Source organism: Cebus imitator, unplaced genomic scaffold (assembly GCF_001604975.1).
Source record: "Cebus imitator isolate Cc_AM_T3 unplaced genomic scaffold, Cebus_imitator-1.0 Scaffold354, whole genome shotgun sequence".
Taxonomy (NCBI): Eukaryota; Metazoa; Chordata; class Mammalia; order Primates; family Cebidae; genus Cebus; species Cebus imitator.
The window spans coordinates 1893761-1909000 of record NW_016107669.1 but is presented as its reverse complement, the minus strand read 5'-3'; the positions used below and the strand labels follow the sequence as shown (position 1 = coordinate 1909000).

General features: G+C 40.5%; 1 protein-coding gene across 1 annotated transcript in view; it reads right to left on the bottom strand.

Moving 5' to 3' along the window:
* Positions 1-991: 991 nt before the first annotated feature.
* Positions 992-15240, bottom strand: part of LOC108287761 (cell cycle control protein 50C) — a 32947-nt gene continuing 18698 nt past the window's right edge. The window contains exons 7-8 of the mRNA XM_037730585.1: positions 6374-6597; positions 992-1635 (exon numbers count right to left, since the gene is read on the bottom strand). Coding sequence (XP_037586513.1) covers positions 1435-1635; positions 6374-6597 — 425 coding nt within the window. The 3' untranslated portion in view covers positions 992-1434. The remainder of the gene's footprint in view (positions 1636-6373; positions 6598-15240) is intronic.

Sequence of the window (15240 nt, the reverse complement as noted above, 5' to 3'; positions counted from 1 at the left end):
TTGTTGGGATGGCTATAACAACTTCAGGCCGGGCGCGGTGGCTCATACCTGCAATCCCAGCATTTTGGAAAGGTGGAGGCGGGCGGATCACTTGAGGTCAGGAGTTTGAGACCAGCCTGGCCAACATGGTAAAACTCCATCTCTACCAAAATTACAAGAATTAGGCCAGGCCCGGTGACTTAAGCCTGTAATCCCAGCACTTTGAGAGGGTGAGGTGGGTGGATTACCTGAGGTCAGGAGTTTGAGAGCAGCCTGGCCAACATGGTGAAACCCTGTCTCTACTAAAAAGACAAAAATTAACCGGGTATGGTGGCACACGCCTGTAGTCACAGTTACTAGGGAGTCTGAGTCAGGAGAATTGCTTGAACCCAGGAGGTGGAGGTTGCAGTGAGCCGAGATCATACCACTGCACTCCGGCCTGGGTGACAGAGCTAGATTCCCTCTCAAATAAATAAATAAATAAAATAACAAAAATTAGCTAGGCGTGGTGGCACACTCCTGTAATCCCAGCTAATCCAGAGGCTGAGGCAGAAGGATCATTTGAGCCTGGGAGGCGGAAGTTGCAGTGAGCCAAGATTGAGCCACTGCACTCCAACCTGGGTGATGGGGTGAGACTCCATCTCAAAAAAAAAAAAAAAAAAGAGAACATTTCTTTTTTTTTTTTTTAATATATATTTTATTGCATTTTAGGTTTTGGGGTACATGTGAAGAACATGCAAGATTGTTGCATAGGTACACACATGGCAATGTGGGTTGCTGCCTTCCTCCTCATCACCTATATCTGGCATTTCTCCCCATGTTATCCCTCCCCAACTCCCCACCCCCTACTGTCCCTCCCCTAGTTCCCCCCGACAGACCCCAGTGTGTGATGCTCCTCTCCCTATGTCCATGTGTTCTCATTGTTCAACACCTGCCTGTGAATGAGAACATGTGGTGTTTGATTTTCTGTTTTGTGTTCATCTGTGTCCCTACAAAGGACACAAACTCGTTTCTTATGACTGCATAGTATTCCATGGTGTATATGTGCAAGTAGTCAGTGAAGATTCATGATTGGAGCCTGATCTGATGGTTAGGACTTACCTAGTCTTCGGTACCCCAGGTTGCTTGCTCTTTTCTGGCGATGCACTCACTTGCAGAGTTCACCTGCCTTCAGGCTCAAGGACTTCAAATAAATACTGGAGAATCAGTCTAGAGTTCAAGGGTGATTTATTCTCCCCATTCCAAGGACATTTTACTACATATAATTATGCCTCCCTTCTTCTCCTTCTTGTTTTTAACTCTAAAGTTCTCTTCATTGTCTATTTGAAATTGATTTTGGTTCAGTCAATCTAGTTCCCCTTGTTGAAACATCCCAGGCATTTCAAGCCTTTCAGAGATCTTTGTTTCTGTTCACTGTCCTTTTTTGCTTCCTCCTTTTCTTTTTAAAGCTTGACTTTATTGATGGAAGTAGGATATTTTCTTGTTTTTCAGCATCATGTGAATTGCCATCATGGTAAAAGAGGCCAAACATGCCACAGCTCCTGTCACTGTGTAGGCAAGACCTAAGAAAAGGCTATTTCCCCCACTCCATGTCAGGGTGGAAAGAACAACTGATTTTTCTCCCTGGAACCTGGTTACTGGAAAATCTAAGAAGACCTGTTAAGGCTCTGTCTCAACACTTCACATTTTTAGTATTGCATGTACTGAATATTAGGTTGACATGTAGAAAATTGCTCTTTTTTTACAGGTAAAAAATGGTTAATCACTCCTGTAATCCCAGCACTTTGGGAGGCCGAGCGGACGGATCACGAGGTCAAGAGATCGAGACCATGGTGAAACCCTGTCTCTACTAAAAAATACAAAAATTAGTGGGGTGTGGTGGTGCGTGCCTGTGGTCCCAGCTACGTGGGAGGCTGAGGCAGGAGAATTGCTTGAACCCGGGAAGTGGAGGTTGCAGTGGGCCGAGATTGTGCCATTGCACTCCAGCCTGGCGCCTGTCTCAAAAAAAAAAAAGGTTAAATATTTACTCTCATATTGTGCAACTTAATCTTTACCAAGCGGTACTCTGTATCTTGCCGGAATGAGAATAAAAACAAGCCTTCCCTCCACATAGTTGTAAGCTATGAAAGAGATTCTGACACAGATCTAAATGACTTACAGACAACTGAAATAATGAGCAAATATATTTAATTTCCTTTGTCAAACCCAAGGAAATTAAAAGAATACAAACCTAAATTTTTATATATGTATCAGGAGACTCAGGGCAGGCTATAGTCCTTTATTTAATAGGCTAAGGTTTGCATTCCTACCTCAGGGAAAATTCTGCAAGGAAAGTGAAGAGCAAACAAACAAACAGAAGGGTCGCAAAACATTTTTGGTGGTCGAACTAAAGGTGGTACATTCATTTGGGTTTTGGAAAGGCCAGTATCCCCCACTGCTGGGGAGCAAGTGTTTGAAGTGGGTTTGCTATCGTTAGCATTTGGATGATGTCATTTTGATTATATATGTGGCCTGAGGTTTTTAAACATCTGGTGCCTTTTGTAAACCAAGCTAATAAACAAAGAAAGGCTTCTCATAGCAACGGCACAGGACGGAGGCATTTCCCAGCAAAGCTATTAAAGGGCCTCAAGTCATTTGGCAACGTGCTATTTAAAGGCACAAGGGAAATTGTTAGGAAACTAGTTCTCTCTTTTCTTTTCCATCAGAATTCCTCATTGTCACCAGGTCCTTGGGTGCCACCTCCACCCATCTGCCTGTTTTCTCCCTCCCTCAGTTTTGTATGAGAGGGTCTTCTCATACAGAGAACATCTTTCTTTGCCTTAAGTGGTAGGCACTTTCTTAGTCTGATGGGATAACTACTCACGCCAGAGCTCTACCCAGCTAGTGCAGGTATAGGCCTGAAGCTTAGGGCTGAAGTTCTATGTACACAGAAGGTTTTGATTTGAGAGAGATTAGCATTAAGACATGACTGTGAAGGAAGTCACCAGGAAGAGCATGTCCAGATTGGAGAAACAGAATGCCTCTCTTATTGGGAACATGACACCCTTCCTCATCCTCCGAACCCCAAAGTCATTGTAGCGTGTTGCGGGATAGCAGTGCATGAAGTTTTTTTCCCTGCTCCTTGAATACACCCATAACTGCTTTAATGGCAAGGCAGTCCCCAAATTGACAGAATCAGAAGACCCAACTTGAGAGACCAGTTTGTGTGTGTGTGTGTGTGTGTGTGTGTGTGTGTGTGTGTTTTGAGACAGAGTCTCATTCTGTTGCCAGGCTGGATTGCAGTGGCGCGATCTTGGCTCACTGCAACCTCTGCCTCCTGGGTTCATGCAATTCTGCCTGAGTAGCTGGGACTACAGGCACATGCCACCATGCCCAGCTAACTTTTATATTTTTAGTAGGACGGGGTTTCACTATGTTGGCTAGGATGGTCTTGATCTGACCTCATGATCCGCCCATCTTGGCCTCTCAAAGTGCTGGGATTACAGGTGTGAGCCACTGCACCCAGCCTGAGAGACCAGTTTTAAGTAACTTTCAATCTCTGCTTAAATTTTTTTAAGGGAGGGAGGAGTTTGCTAAAATTCTTATTAAAGGGGTTTACTCTTTGATCTATACCTATAATGCTCCACAAGAGAGGCACTTTGTGGCTTTCATTTTCATTTTCATAGGATTAGACACCCTGCTAACTGAAGGCATACCTCCTCCTGGCCAGTAAACCAAAGGAGATAAAAAGCTGAGAGGCAGAGATGGCGGCTCCTCAGTGGGGGCCTTTCTGACTGAGAAATGCGCCCACTTCCCTGTCAGAATGGAGATGCCCACACACCTCTTCTAGGTTGAAAAGGAAGAAAAGATGGAGCAGGGAACTGGAGCACATGTGGTCATTCCCTTCTCCACTAGAATTTCTTACTCAGCCTCCCTGAAAGGTGAAGGAACTAAGGAGGTGGAAGATTCTGTGAACAACTCCTACCTGGGAGCCTTGGGAGGATCAGCACAGCAGTGCTGGTGCTTGACCCTAATCGGGCTGCAATTTCAAAGTTCTGTAAAAGCCCTGGAAAGATTCTGCCTCCAGAGAATTCTACCTCAGGGAGAGTCAGGAGGAGACTTTAAAATTAAATCTAGGCCGGGCGTGGTGGCTCACGCCTGTAATCCCAGCACTTTGGGAGGCCAAGGCAGGTGGATCACAAGGTCGAGAGATTGAGACCATCCTGGCCAACATGGTGAATCCCTGTCTCTACAAAAAAATACAAAAATTAGTTGGGCGTGGTGGCGTGTGCCTGTAATCCCAGCTACTACGGAGGCTGAGGCAGGAGAATTGCTTGAACCCAGGAGGCGGAGGTTGCAGTGAGCTGAGATCGTGCCACTGCACTCCAGCCTGGTGCCTGGCAACAGAGCCAGACTCTGCCTCAAAAAAAAAAAAAAGAAAAAAAATTAAATCTAAAGACCAGAGTTAGTGTAAATTGTGTTTAAATATATAATTTCTTAAAGATAGTGTTTGGTGCCATGCTAAAGTTAAGTCCTTTTTGTTTTCAAATAAGAGTTACATTTAAATTTTTAAATTAAGTGAAAAAATTCAGACTCTCATATTAAAGCATGTATCAACCTGGGCAACAAGGGAGACCCATCTTTAAAAAAAAAAAAAAGCAATTAGCTGGGCATGGTGGTGAGTGCCTGTAGTCCAAGCTACTTGAGAGACTGAGGTGGGAAGATCACTTGAATCCAAGAGGTCAAGACTGCAATGAGATGTGACTGTCCCACTGTACTCCAGCCTGGGCAACAGAGCAAGACCCTGTCTCAAAAGTAAATATGTAAATAAAAATAAAAAAAGCATGTGTCTCCTAAGTTGGACCACGTATCCCTAATCAGGACACGAACTCCCACCTGCTGGCTTTGTTCTCCAGGGAGGGAGAAACGGCATCTTCAGTGCAGAGCTTGTCACACACCTCACATGGATTTGGATCAACTGGATCTGTCCCCTGAGTCCAGAGCTTCTGTGGTCTATGATACTTTTCCCTAGAATAAAATGTTCTGTAGTCTCAGTTTTAGTAATTTTCAGTCTATATTTAATGATCAAACTCCTCTCTTTTTTTTCATAGTCCTCCATCTCCTCCCATTCTATCTGGCATGCTTCTCACAGTCTTTTAACAGATCTCGAGGCCCAGTGTTTCTTAACCTTTCTTAGGGAACAGAAATAGTCCTTTCCAGAAATACCCAGACCTTCTTACCTGACACTGCCATTCACAGTTATTCCTAAACAAATTTAAAACTGCATTTTGGTATGTAATATAGAGACAAACAGCCATATTTGGATGGAATGACCATTGAGGGGTTCAGGACATGCCACCTCCAAATAGGCCACTTCAGCATACTGATTATTTTGAGCTAAAGGCACTTGAAAAACAGCAAGTGCAAGAAGGGCACTCTGACTGCCCCTTTTCTTTTTTTTTCTTTTTTTGAGGGGGGAAGGGCTCACTTTATCACCCAGGCTGGAGGCTAGTGGTGCTGTCAGATCTCATGCAGCCTCAACAGATGCACCTGCCTCAGCCTCCCAAGTAGCTGGGACAACAGGTACACACCACCACGCCTAGCCAACTTTTTGCACTTTTTGTAGAGACGGGGTTTCATCATGTTGCCCAGGCTGGTGACTTCCCCTTTTCTTCCTGAAAGCAGGAGATAAAACTCTCATGTGAAAGATGCCCTCTCTATACCAGGAGAAAATAAACTTTTTGAGACAGGGTCTGGCTCTGTTGCCTAAGTTGGAGTGCAGTGGTGCAATCCCTGCAGCCTCAACCTCCAAGACTCTAGTGATCCTCCCACCTCAGCCTCCCAAGTAGCTGGGACCACAGGTGTGCACCACCACACCCAGCGAATTTTACAAAATTGTTTTTTAAAGACAGGGGTCTCACTATGTTGCCCAGGCTGGTCTTGAACTCCTGGGCTCAAGCAATCCTCCCACTTTGACCTCTCAAAATGTTGGGTTTACAGGCACGAGCCACTGTGCGTAGCTGAAAAGAAACATGCTTATCACCAGAGACAGAGGATCAAGATTGAGACAAATCTATAAAAAAAAAAAAAACCTTGCTAAACTAACCTTTATCTTCTCAGTTACATTTCTACAATTTGCCATTCTTTGTTCAACCTAGTATAAGCACTTAGACTTTAGTTACTTCTTTGGTTCTCCATTTTTCTTATAAGGGCTCACATGTAAATGTAAAAGCATAAAATTCATATGCTTTTCTGTTGCTAATCTGTCAGTCCCATGGAGAAGGACTAGGAGAATTTTATCATCCCTCATGGAATTTTTTTTTTTTTTGTATACAGATTTGACTGGAAAATAGAAAAGCATAGAATGAGATAACTCAAAAACCAACAGCCAGGTTTTCTAACTCTAGAATGAAACGGATAAAAGGATATTATAGGTTATGTTGAAACTATAATTACCAGCAGGCAAGCCTTCTATAAAATGGTGTGTTTGGTTGAGTCGACCATACAGTTTTTTGAAAGTGGGAAAGGCAGCTGGCCGCATCCACACGATGAAGTCTTCATTGAGGAAGCCATTGTTTCTTGGATCCTTTTTATCCAACTCATAGATAGGGCTGGGCCAGTTTGGGGGCTTTGTGGTTCCTGTGGGAAGAAAATAAGGGATATGATGGAGAAAAAAATCATCTATCTTCTTCTGTTTTCTTTAGAGTGTAGAGAATGAAAGAACCTCTGCATTCTTGAGGAAATAGAAATAGAAATTATACTTTTTTAAAAAAAGTGTGTATGTGTGTGTTATCTTAGTGTACTACCATGAAAAATAATGGGTTTAAAGATTCTAAGGAAATGATCATGATATTTTCATAAAGTTAAAAGCAGAATACTGGCCAGGTGCAGTGGCTCATGCCTATAATCCCAACACTTTGAGAGGCCCAGGTGGGTGGATCACTTGAGGTCAGGAGTTCAAGACCAGCCTGGCCAATGTGGTGAAACCCTGTTTCTACAAAAAATACAAAACTTAGCTGGGCATGGTAGTGCATTCCTATAATCCCAGCTACTTGGGAGGCTGAGGCAGGAAAATTGCTTGAACCTGGGAGGTGAAGGTTATAGTGAGCTGAGATCACACCACTGCACTCCAGCCTAGGAGATACAGTGAGTAAGACTCTGTCTTAAAAAAAAAAAAAAAAAAAAAAAGAAGAGCAGACTATCAAATTATAAGCATACTGTGTCTTCAGCTACATTCAATGCCTATAAAGCATTTAAAAAATAGAGCAAAATGAACATGGTGGTTGCATTCAGTCATAAACATAGGGTATATGTTTTTAAAAACTTTTATTGGGAAATATCCTTATTTAATATTACTAGTAATCTAAGGAGTGCAAATTAAGCCAAGATACCACTTTCATCTAAAAATTGGTTAATATTTTGCAAAAAAAGTGACAAACATTGAAAAGGCAATAGAAAGGAGAACTCTTGTACAGAGCAGATAGGTGCATTAACTTCTTCTTTGGCAATCTAGGAGGCTGCATTTAATGCTTTAATATTTTGCCCACATTTTGGCCCAGAAATTCTATTTCTAGGAATGTATTCTAAGGAAATAATCATGGCATGAAGATTAGCTTATGTAGATTGGGTTACTGCAGCACTGCATCTGAGAGCTGAAGCTGGAAGGAAAGAAGAGAAATTGGTTAAGTGGGAGGAGGTGGAAAGCAAAGGCACTGTGAGCCTGTTCTCAAGCCAGGAAGCCTGGTAGGTTTGGGAGCTGCAGAAATGTTGGAAGCACTTGGGGGAGGGTGGTTGCAGGAGAGGAGCCTGTTGGGTTTACGGACATTCTCACACTTCCCGCTTTACAACAGGAGGCACGTTTGTCTCTCCCACTCTACAGGATACTCGAGAACAGTGTCATCCTTATCTGTATTTTCATTAGCATTGAGTCTAGTGTCTAGCCTGGGTATTAAATAAATGCTTGATAAAGGAATGAAAGATTCCAATTAAATCTGATGCCAAAAAAAATATGGAATTGTAAAGAGCTAGTCATAAAGAGTAAATTGCTTAATGAAATTTTTACTTCCATAAAGCCAGTTCTACTATTTGTAGGAAGCTAGAATGTTACATAGGGAGCCACTCTTTCTCAGCTCTGACTACTGACGAAACTATGTTCTCCTAAAAGAAACCCAGACCTGTTTCTAAGCATGGACTGTGGTGGCTGTAAAAGCATCTGTGGAGTGTGGTTGGGTTCATCCGCTGACATATGTTCGTACACTTCTGTTCCCTTGGGAAATAATCCTCCGCTGGAGCATCTTCTTCTGTGAATATTATAGAGCCTGCTTATTTTGGCTGTTCCCAAGACTTCGATCACTGTTGTTAGAAGAATTTTGATCAAAATTGAAATTGCCTTGGTGTTTGCACTGTAGACTTCACCTTCTCTCTACTTTGGGCTGAGCTCATGACTGAAGGCAGTGTGTCCTATGAGCCACTGACATCAGAATCACCCAGGGGGCTTGTTAAAAATGCAGTTTCAGGCCAAGTGCAGTGGCTAACCCCTGTAATCCCAGCACTTTGGAGGCTGAGGTGGGCAGATCATGAGGTCAGGAGATTGAGACCATTCTGGCCAACATGGTGAAACCCCGTCTCTACTGAAAGTACAAAAAATTAGCTGAGCATGGTGGCCCGCATCTGTAGTACCAACGACTCGGGAAGTTGAGGTAGGGGAATTGCTTTCACCCAGGAGGTGAAGGTTGCAGTGAGCCGAGATCATGCACTCCAGCCTGGCAACATAGTGAGACTCCATCTCAAAAAAAAAGAAAAAAAAAAATGCAGGTTTAAGCATGTTCTCACCTACCAATTCCTACTTCTATCCCATCCCATGTCTTCAGAGAGTATGAAAAGTATGGTCTAAGAGACATCAACTTCATTTTCTAAGTTCATTTGGGTCATTTGTATTGATCCATTTATTCATCTATAAGCATTTCTTTTTTTTTTTTGAACAAAAATTATTTTTTTTCTTCATACCATAGATTCTAGATGCCCTGAATCTATGTCCCTAAGCATGTCTTAATTGTCACTAGCACTAGGTATACAACACCAAAAGATCCAGTCTTCTTCTTCAACGATTTACAGGCTGTGGGCATGACAGGTATATAAACAGATAATTAGAGTATAATGTGGTACCTCTTATAATAGAGGTAAGAACAAAGTGCAGCAGGAGATGAGGGAAAGGTAGGGCCCTTTGTGTATAGTTCTGTGGTTATGTGGTAAGAAAATGCCACAGAATGTTGCCAAGTCCCTTTTGAAAACAGCAACTCAATTACAGATACAGTGACCATATATGTCAGTTTGCCTAGCAAAGCCCCAGTTTATGTCTGTTGTTCATGATCTCATCTGATGTGGCATGGATCCCACACAAGGTACATGTAATTTCATCCTTCCAGCATCCAGCCATAATCTTAGCTAGTAGTGTGTGATATGTTCATGTGCAGTGAATGGACTGCTTACTTTTACATATAATTATGTACGAAAGTCAACCAGAGACCCTTCCAGTCAAAACATAATAAAACATATCCCTGTAACCCATGCCAGCTGTTAAGCATTCCAGCCAGTTAGGCAATAGTTTCTTTCTGTGTTAGCCTGTAGGATGTGTGAAACTTCCAGGCTGCAAACCAACGGGGTCACTGAGAAACGTGGGAAAATATGGGTTAGGTTATGGGTACATGATGCATGTGTGGGAACTAGATGCTGAGCAGTGCTACTCAGAGTAGTTTGAACTCTCTTGCAACAGTGATTTCGTTACTTTATTTTATTTTTATTTATTTTATTTATTTTTTGAGACGAAGTTTCGCTCTTTCACCCAGGCTGGAGTGAAGTGGCATGATCTTGGCTCACTCCAACCTCCACCCCCTGGGTGGAAGAGCTGGGATTATAGGCGCCTGCCACCACGTCCAGCTAATTTTTGTCTTTTTAGCAGAGACAGGGTTTCGTCATGTTGGCCAGGCTGGTCTCAAACTCCTGACCTCAGGTGATCCACATGCCTCAACCTCCTAAAGTGCTAGGATTACAGGTGTAAGCCACTACACCCGGCCTTGTTACTTATGATATGATGTGACTATATAACTATTGCATTGTTTGTTATCAGTTTCTTATTTGCTTAATAATTCATTTTAGCTGTGAAGAGCGAAAAAATGGAAAACATGTATTTCATGTACAGTTCAGTACGGTTTTTTTAAGATGATTGAATGTGATACTTTTGCAATGTTGATTGATATTTACCACCCTCATGGGTACCATGGTCTCAAATGACCATGTGAAAATCAAAAGATATACATCTGCTGAAGAACATCAGAATCTACTTCAAAAATTGATAGTTTTTAAAGATTGTGTCCAAAGACAACAATCTACAGAAGGTCCACTTATATATCATTGTGTGGCATGACTTCTCATTTAGATCAAATGAATTTCCTTCTGGTTTCACTTTTTTATTACATTTTATTTTTGTTTTGTTTGTTTGTTTAGAGATGGGGTGTTGCTATGTTGCCCTGGACTGGACTGGAACTCCTGGGCTTAAGTGACCCTCCTCCTCAGCCTCCCTCTCGAGAGCTGAGATTACAGGTGTGCACAGCTGTGCCTACCTACAAGTTGTTGTTGTTGTTTTTTGTAATCAAAGAGCAGCTTTTAATGTGTTGGCTGAGTGCAAAAATAATTTGTAAATAGTTAAATGAGGTGAATTTTATATGAATGTATTCAGATACTTCAAATAGAAAAATCAAAAAAGCTAATTATAATAATGATCTTATTTTTGTGGATTTGATTCCTCATGAAATCAGATCAAACCTTTTAGAAGTTCAATCTTTGAAGATGAACACTCTGACATTATTATAAATATTACTGTAAGTTCAGTTACAAAATTCAACAATTGGCCAGGTGTGGTGGCTCACACCTGTAATCCCCGCACTTTGGGAGGCCAAGAAGAGTGTATCACTTGAGCCCAAGAGTTTAATGCCAGGCTGGGCAACACGGTGAAACCCCATCCCTACAAAAAACAAAAAAGTTAGCTTGGTGTAGTGGTGCACACCTGTAGTCCCAACTACTCAGAAGGTACAGGTGGGAGGGTAGCTTGAGCCAGGTAGGTGGAGGTTGCAGTGAACCAAGATTGTGCCACTGCACTCTAGCCTGGACGACAGAGAGACACTCTGCTCAAAAAAAACAAAAAACAATAATCAAAAGCCCCCCAAAACAAAATCCAACAATCAGGTTCAAACTGTTTGGTTCTGTAGTGATAACATAACTGCAAATTTGGTGGAGCACAACAAATGCTCTTAGAAAATTGAGAAATGGACAGAGAAGAAATGTACTTAAAATTAGTCATAGTACATACATAATTCACAATTGTATCCAAATAAGCTACAATATTTTGTTAATCAAAAGAAGAGCTGTAGTTGTACAAATGTAAGTATTCTTATATATTCACAGTTAGAAAAACTGAACTTCCCATTGCAAAATTTTTAGAATGACACGTTAAATTAAACGAATACTTCAGTGTGGCAGTATATATGTTCTCCCTTTGTTGGACATTCTCCACCTGTCAGAATTTTAGAAGGGTTTGAGCCTTTAAATAACTTTTTTCTATATCAAACCCTGTGTCCTACCATAACCTTGAAATTTTTCTGTAAGTAAGCCCTCTAACTTTTGTTGCATTTTAAATAGTTGAAAATCTGGCATGGTGGTTTATGCCTGTAATCCCAGTACTTTGGGAGGCTGAGGCAGGCCTATCACAAGGTCAGGAGCTCGAGACCAGCCTGGCCAACATAGTGAAAACCCGTCTCTACTAAAAATACAAAAAATTAGCTGAACATGGTGGCAAGCACCTGTAATCCCAACTACTCGGAGGCTGAGGCAGGAGAATCACTTGCTCCCAGGAGTCAGAGGTTGCAGTGAGCTAAGAGCACACCATTGCACTCCAGCCCAGCTCACAGTATGAGACTCCATCTCAAAAAAAAAAAAAAAGAAAAAGAAAAAAGAAAATCTTTAACTAAAATATCTGAAATACGGAATACCAAAAACTCTAGTTTTTGAAGATTTAGAGAATTGTAATTATTGAAAACCAAGCTTGCAAACAAGAAGACATTGAAATGTACCCCTATTAGAGCAAGTGAAAATTGAATATATCACATAGCGGGAGTTCAAAATATGTATAAGATTTAATTTTAAAATTCTGTAATTATGCTTTGGAATATCTCAAGATATGTGAAGACTCTTTTGATAGGACTCTTATTTATTTATTTCCTTATTGTTCTTTTATAAATAGGATCTTATAATGTTTCCCAGGCCAGTATCAAACTTCTGGATTCAAATAATCCTCCTGCCTTGGCCACCCAAAGTGTTGGGATTACAGACAAGAGCCACTGCACTTGGCTGTACTTTTAACTGGACAAAATTTTCTGTGCCAGAATGATATGACATTGAGAAGATGTAGGATTTTAGCTAAATTTCACGATGCACTCAAAAGAACAAAAATGAGAAAAAATCTTATGTGAAGTAAAAAAGACAGTGCCTATGTCAATATTTGGGTTAAAATAGTAACATATTTCAATATAAAAAAATTAGAATTGAGAATATCTTCCATTTAATAAAGTCTATAAAGCATAATCGATACCTCAGCACTATGGAATATTTTCCCAATAAAAGAAGTGACGGTCAAAAGAAAAGAATCAGCTAAGAAGTAAACAATTTCCAATTGATTAACCATAAAATGAGACTTTAAAAAAGACTACAGGACAGGCATGGTGGCTCATGACTGTATCCCAGCACTTTGAGAGGCTGAAGCAAGAGGATTGCTTATTTTATTTATTTATTCATTTATTATTTAAAATCCTTGTCTCAGAAGGATTATTTGAGGCCAGGAGTTCAAGACCAGCCTTGTTAACATAATGAGACCCTGTTTCTATAAAAAATTTAGAAATTACTTGGGTGGGGTCTGGGCGCAGTGGCTCACGCCTGTAATTTCAGCACTTTGGGAGGGTGAGGCAGGTAGATCATCTGAAGTCAGGAATTCAAGACCAGCCTGACCAATATGGTGAAACCTTTTCTCTGCTAAAAATACAAAAAATAGCCAGGCGTGGTGGCATGCGCCTGTAGTCCCAGTTACTCAGGAGGCTAAGACAAGAGAATTGTTTGAACCTGGGAGGTGGAGGTTGCAGTGAGCCAAGATCGTCACTGCACTCCAGCCTGGACAACGGAGCAAGGCTCTGTCTAAAAAAAAAATAGGTGGGTGTGGTGGCATACTCTATAGTCCCAGCTGCTTGGGGTGGCTGAGTGGGAGGATAGCTTGAGCTTAGGAGGTCAAGGCTGCAGTGAGCTGTCATTGAACCACTGCACTTCAACCTGGGCAACAAAGTGAGACCTTGTCTCAAAAAAAAAAAAAAAGGTTACAGACAGTTTTGTGAAAAAACTAACAAGGCCTTGGTAACAAAATATAAATTCATTAGAAAAATACACAGGTATGTAATGAAGACAGATATGGCCGAGAAACTCATTAAAGCATGTAAGTATGTATGAAGAATAATTATTCTGCTTGTTATCCCTTTTTTAGATTTACTTTTTTTTTTAATTTTTAAAAATTTACCTTTTTCTGTGTAAGAGCTGATAACTAAACATAAAAAATAAAAATAAAAAGATTTACCTTAGTTTTTGATATATTTGTACATATTTATGAGGTGCATGTGAAATTTTGTTACATGCGTAGAATGTGTGATGATCAAGTCAGGGTATTTAGGAAATCCATCACCCAAGTATTTATCATTTCTGTATGCTGGACACATTTCTCAAGTCCTCTCTTCTAGCTATTTTGAAAAAAGACATTGTTATTAACTGTAATTGCCCTACTTCGCTATCAAATGTTGGAACTTATTTCTTCTATCTAACAGCATGTTTATGCCTGATAAACTAAACTATTTTCATCACCTTCCCCTCCACCCATACACCCTTCCTAGTCTCTGGTATTGATCATTCTACTCGCTACCTTCCTGTGAGCAACTTTTTTAGCTCCCAAGTATGAATGAGAACAGTCCTTCTGTGCCTCATTTATTTCACTTAACATAATGACCTTGAGTTCCATTCATGTTGCTGCAAATGAAATGATTTCATTCTTTTTTGCATTCAAATAGTATTCCATTATGTAAATATACCACATTTTCCTTATCCATTCATCTGTTAACAGGCCATATGTTAATGGACGCTTAGGCTGAATCCTTGTCTTTGCTACTGTTAATAGTGCTGCAATAAACATGGGAGTACATTTATCATTTTGATATATTGATTTCTTTTCCTTTGGCAAAATATCCAATAGTGGGATTGCTGGATCAATTCTATTTTTAGTTTTTTGGGAAATCTCCATACTGTTTTCCATAGTGGCTGTACTAATCTACATTCCCACCAACAGTGTATTAAGAGTTCCCTTTTCTCTACATCCTTGCTAACATCTGTTTTTTTTTCCTTTTTAATAATGGGCATTCTAACTGAGATAAGATGATACCTTATTGCGGTTTTGATTTGCATTTCCGTGATGATTAGTGATATTGAGCATTTTTTCGTATACCTGTTGGCTATTTTTATGTCTTCTTTTGAGAAATGTCTATTTGTATCCTTTGACCATTTAAAAATGGGATGTTTTGTTTTGTTTTTACTGTTGAGTTGTTTTTCTTTTAGATTCTAGATATTGATCTCCTGTTGGATAAGTAGTTTGCAAATATTTTCTGTCATTCAAGAGGTTTTCTCTTTACTCAGTTGATTGTTTATTTTGCTGTGCAGAGGTTTTTTTGTTTAATATGGTTTCATTTGTCTATTTTTGTTTTTGTTGCCTGTGCATTTGAGGTCTTAACCATAAAATCTTTTCCTAGAACAGTGTCCTGAAAAGTTTTCCCTATTCTTCTGTTTTATAGTTTCAGGTCTTCTGTTTAAGTTCTTAAATCTATCTCAAGTTGATTTTTGTGTAAGTGAGAGATAGTGGTCTAGTTTCATTCGTCTGCACATGGCTAGCCAGTTTCTCCAGCACCATTTATTGAAAAGGGTGTTCTTTCCCCAGTGTATGTTCTTGATGGCTTTGTCAGAGATCAGTTGGCTATACATATGTCGATTTATTTCTGGTTTCTCTAGTCTTTTCCATTGGTCCATGTGTCTGTTTTTATACCAATATCATGCTATCTTGGTTACTGTAGACTTATAGTTTGACGTCTGGTAGTGTGTTGCTTTCAGCTTTGTTCTCTTTGTTCAGAATTCCTTTGGCTATCCTGGCTC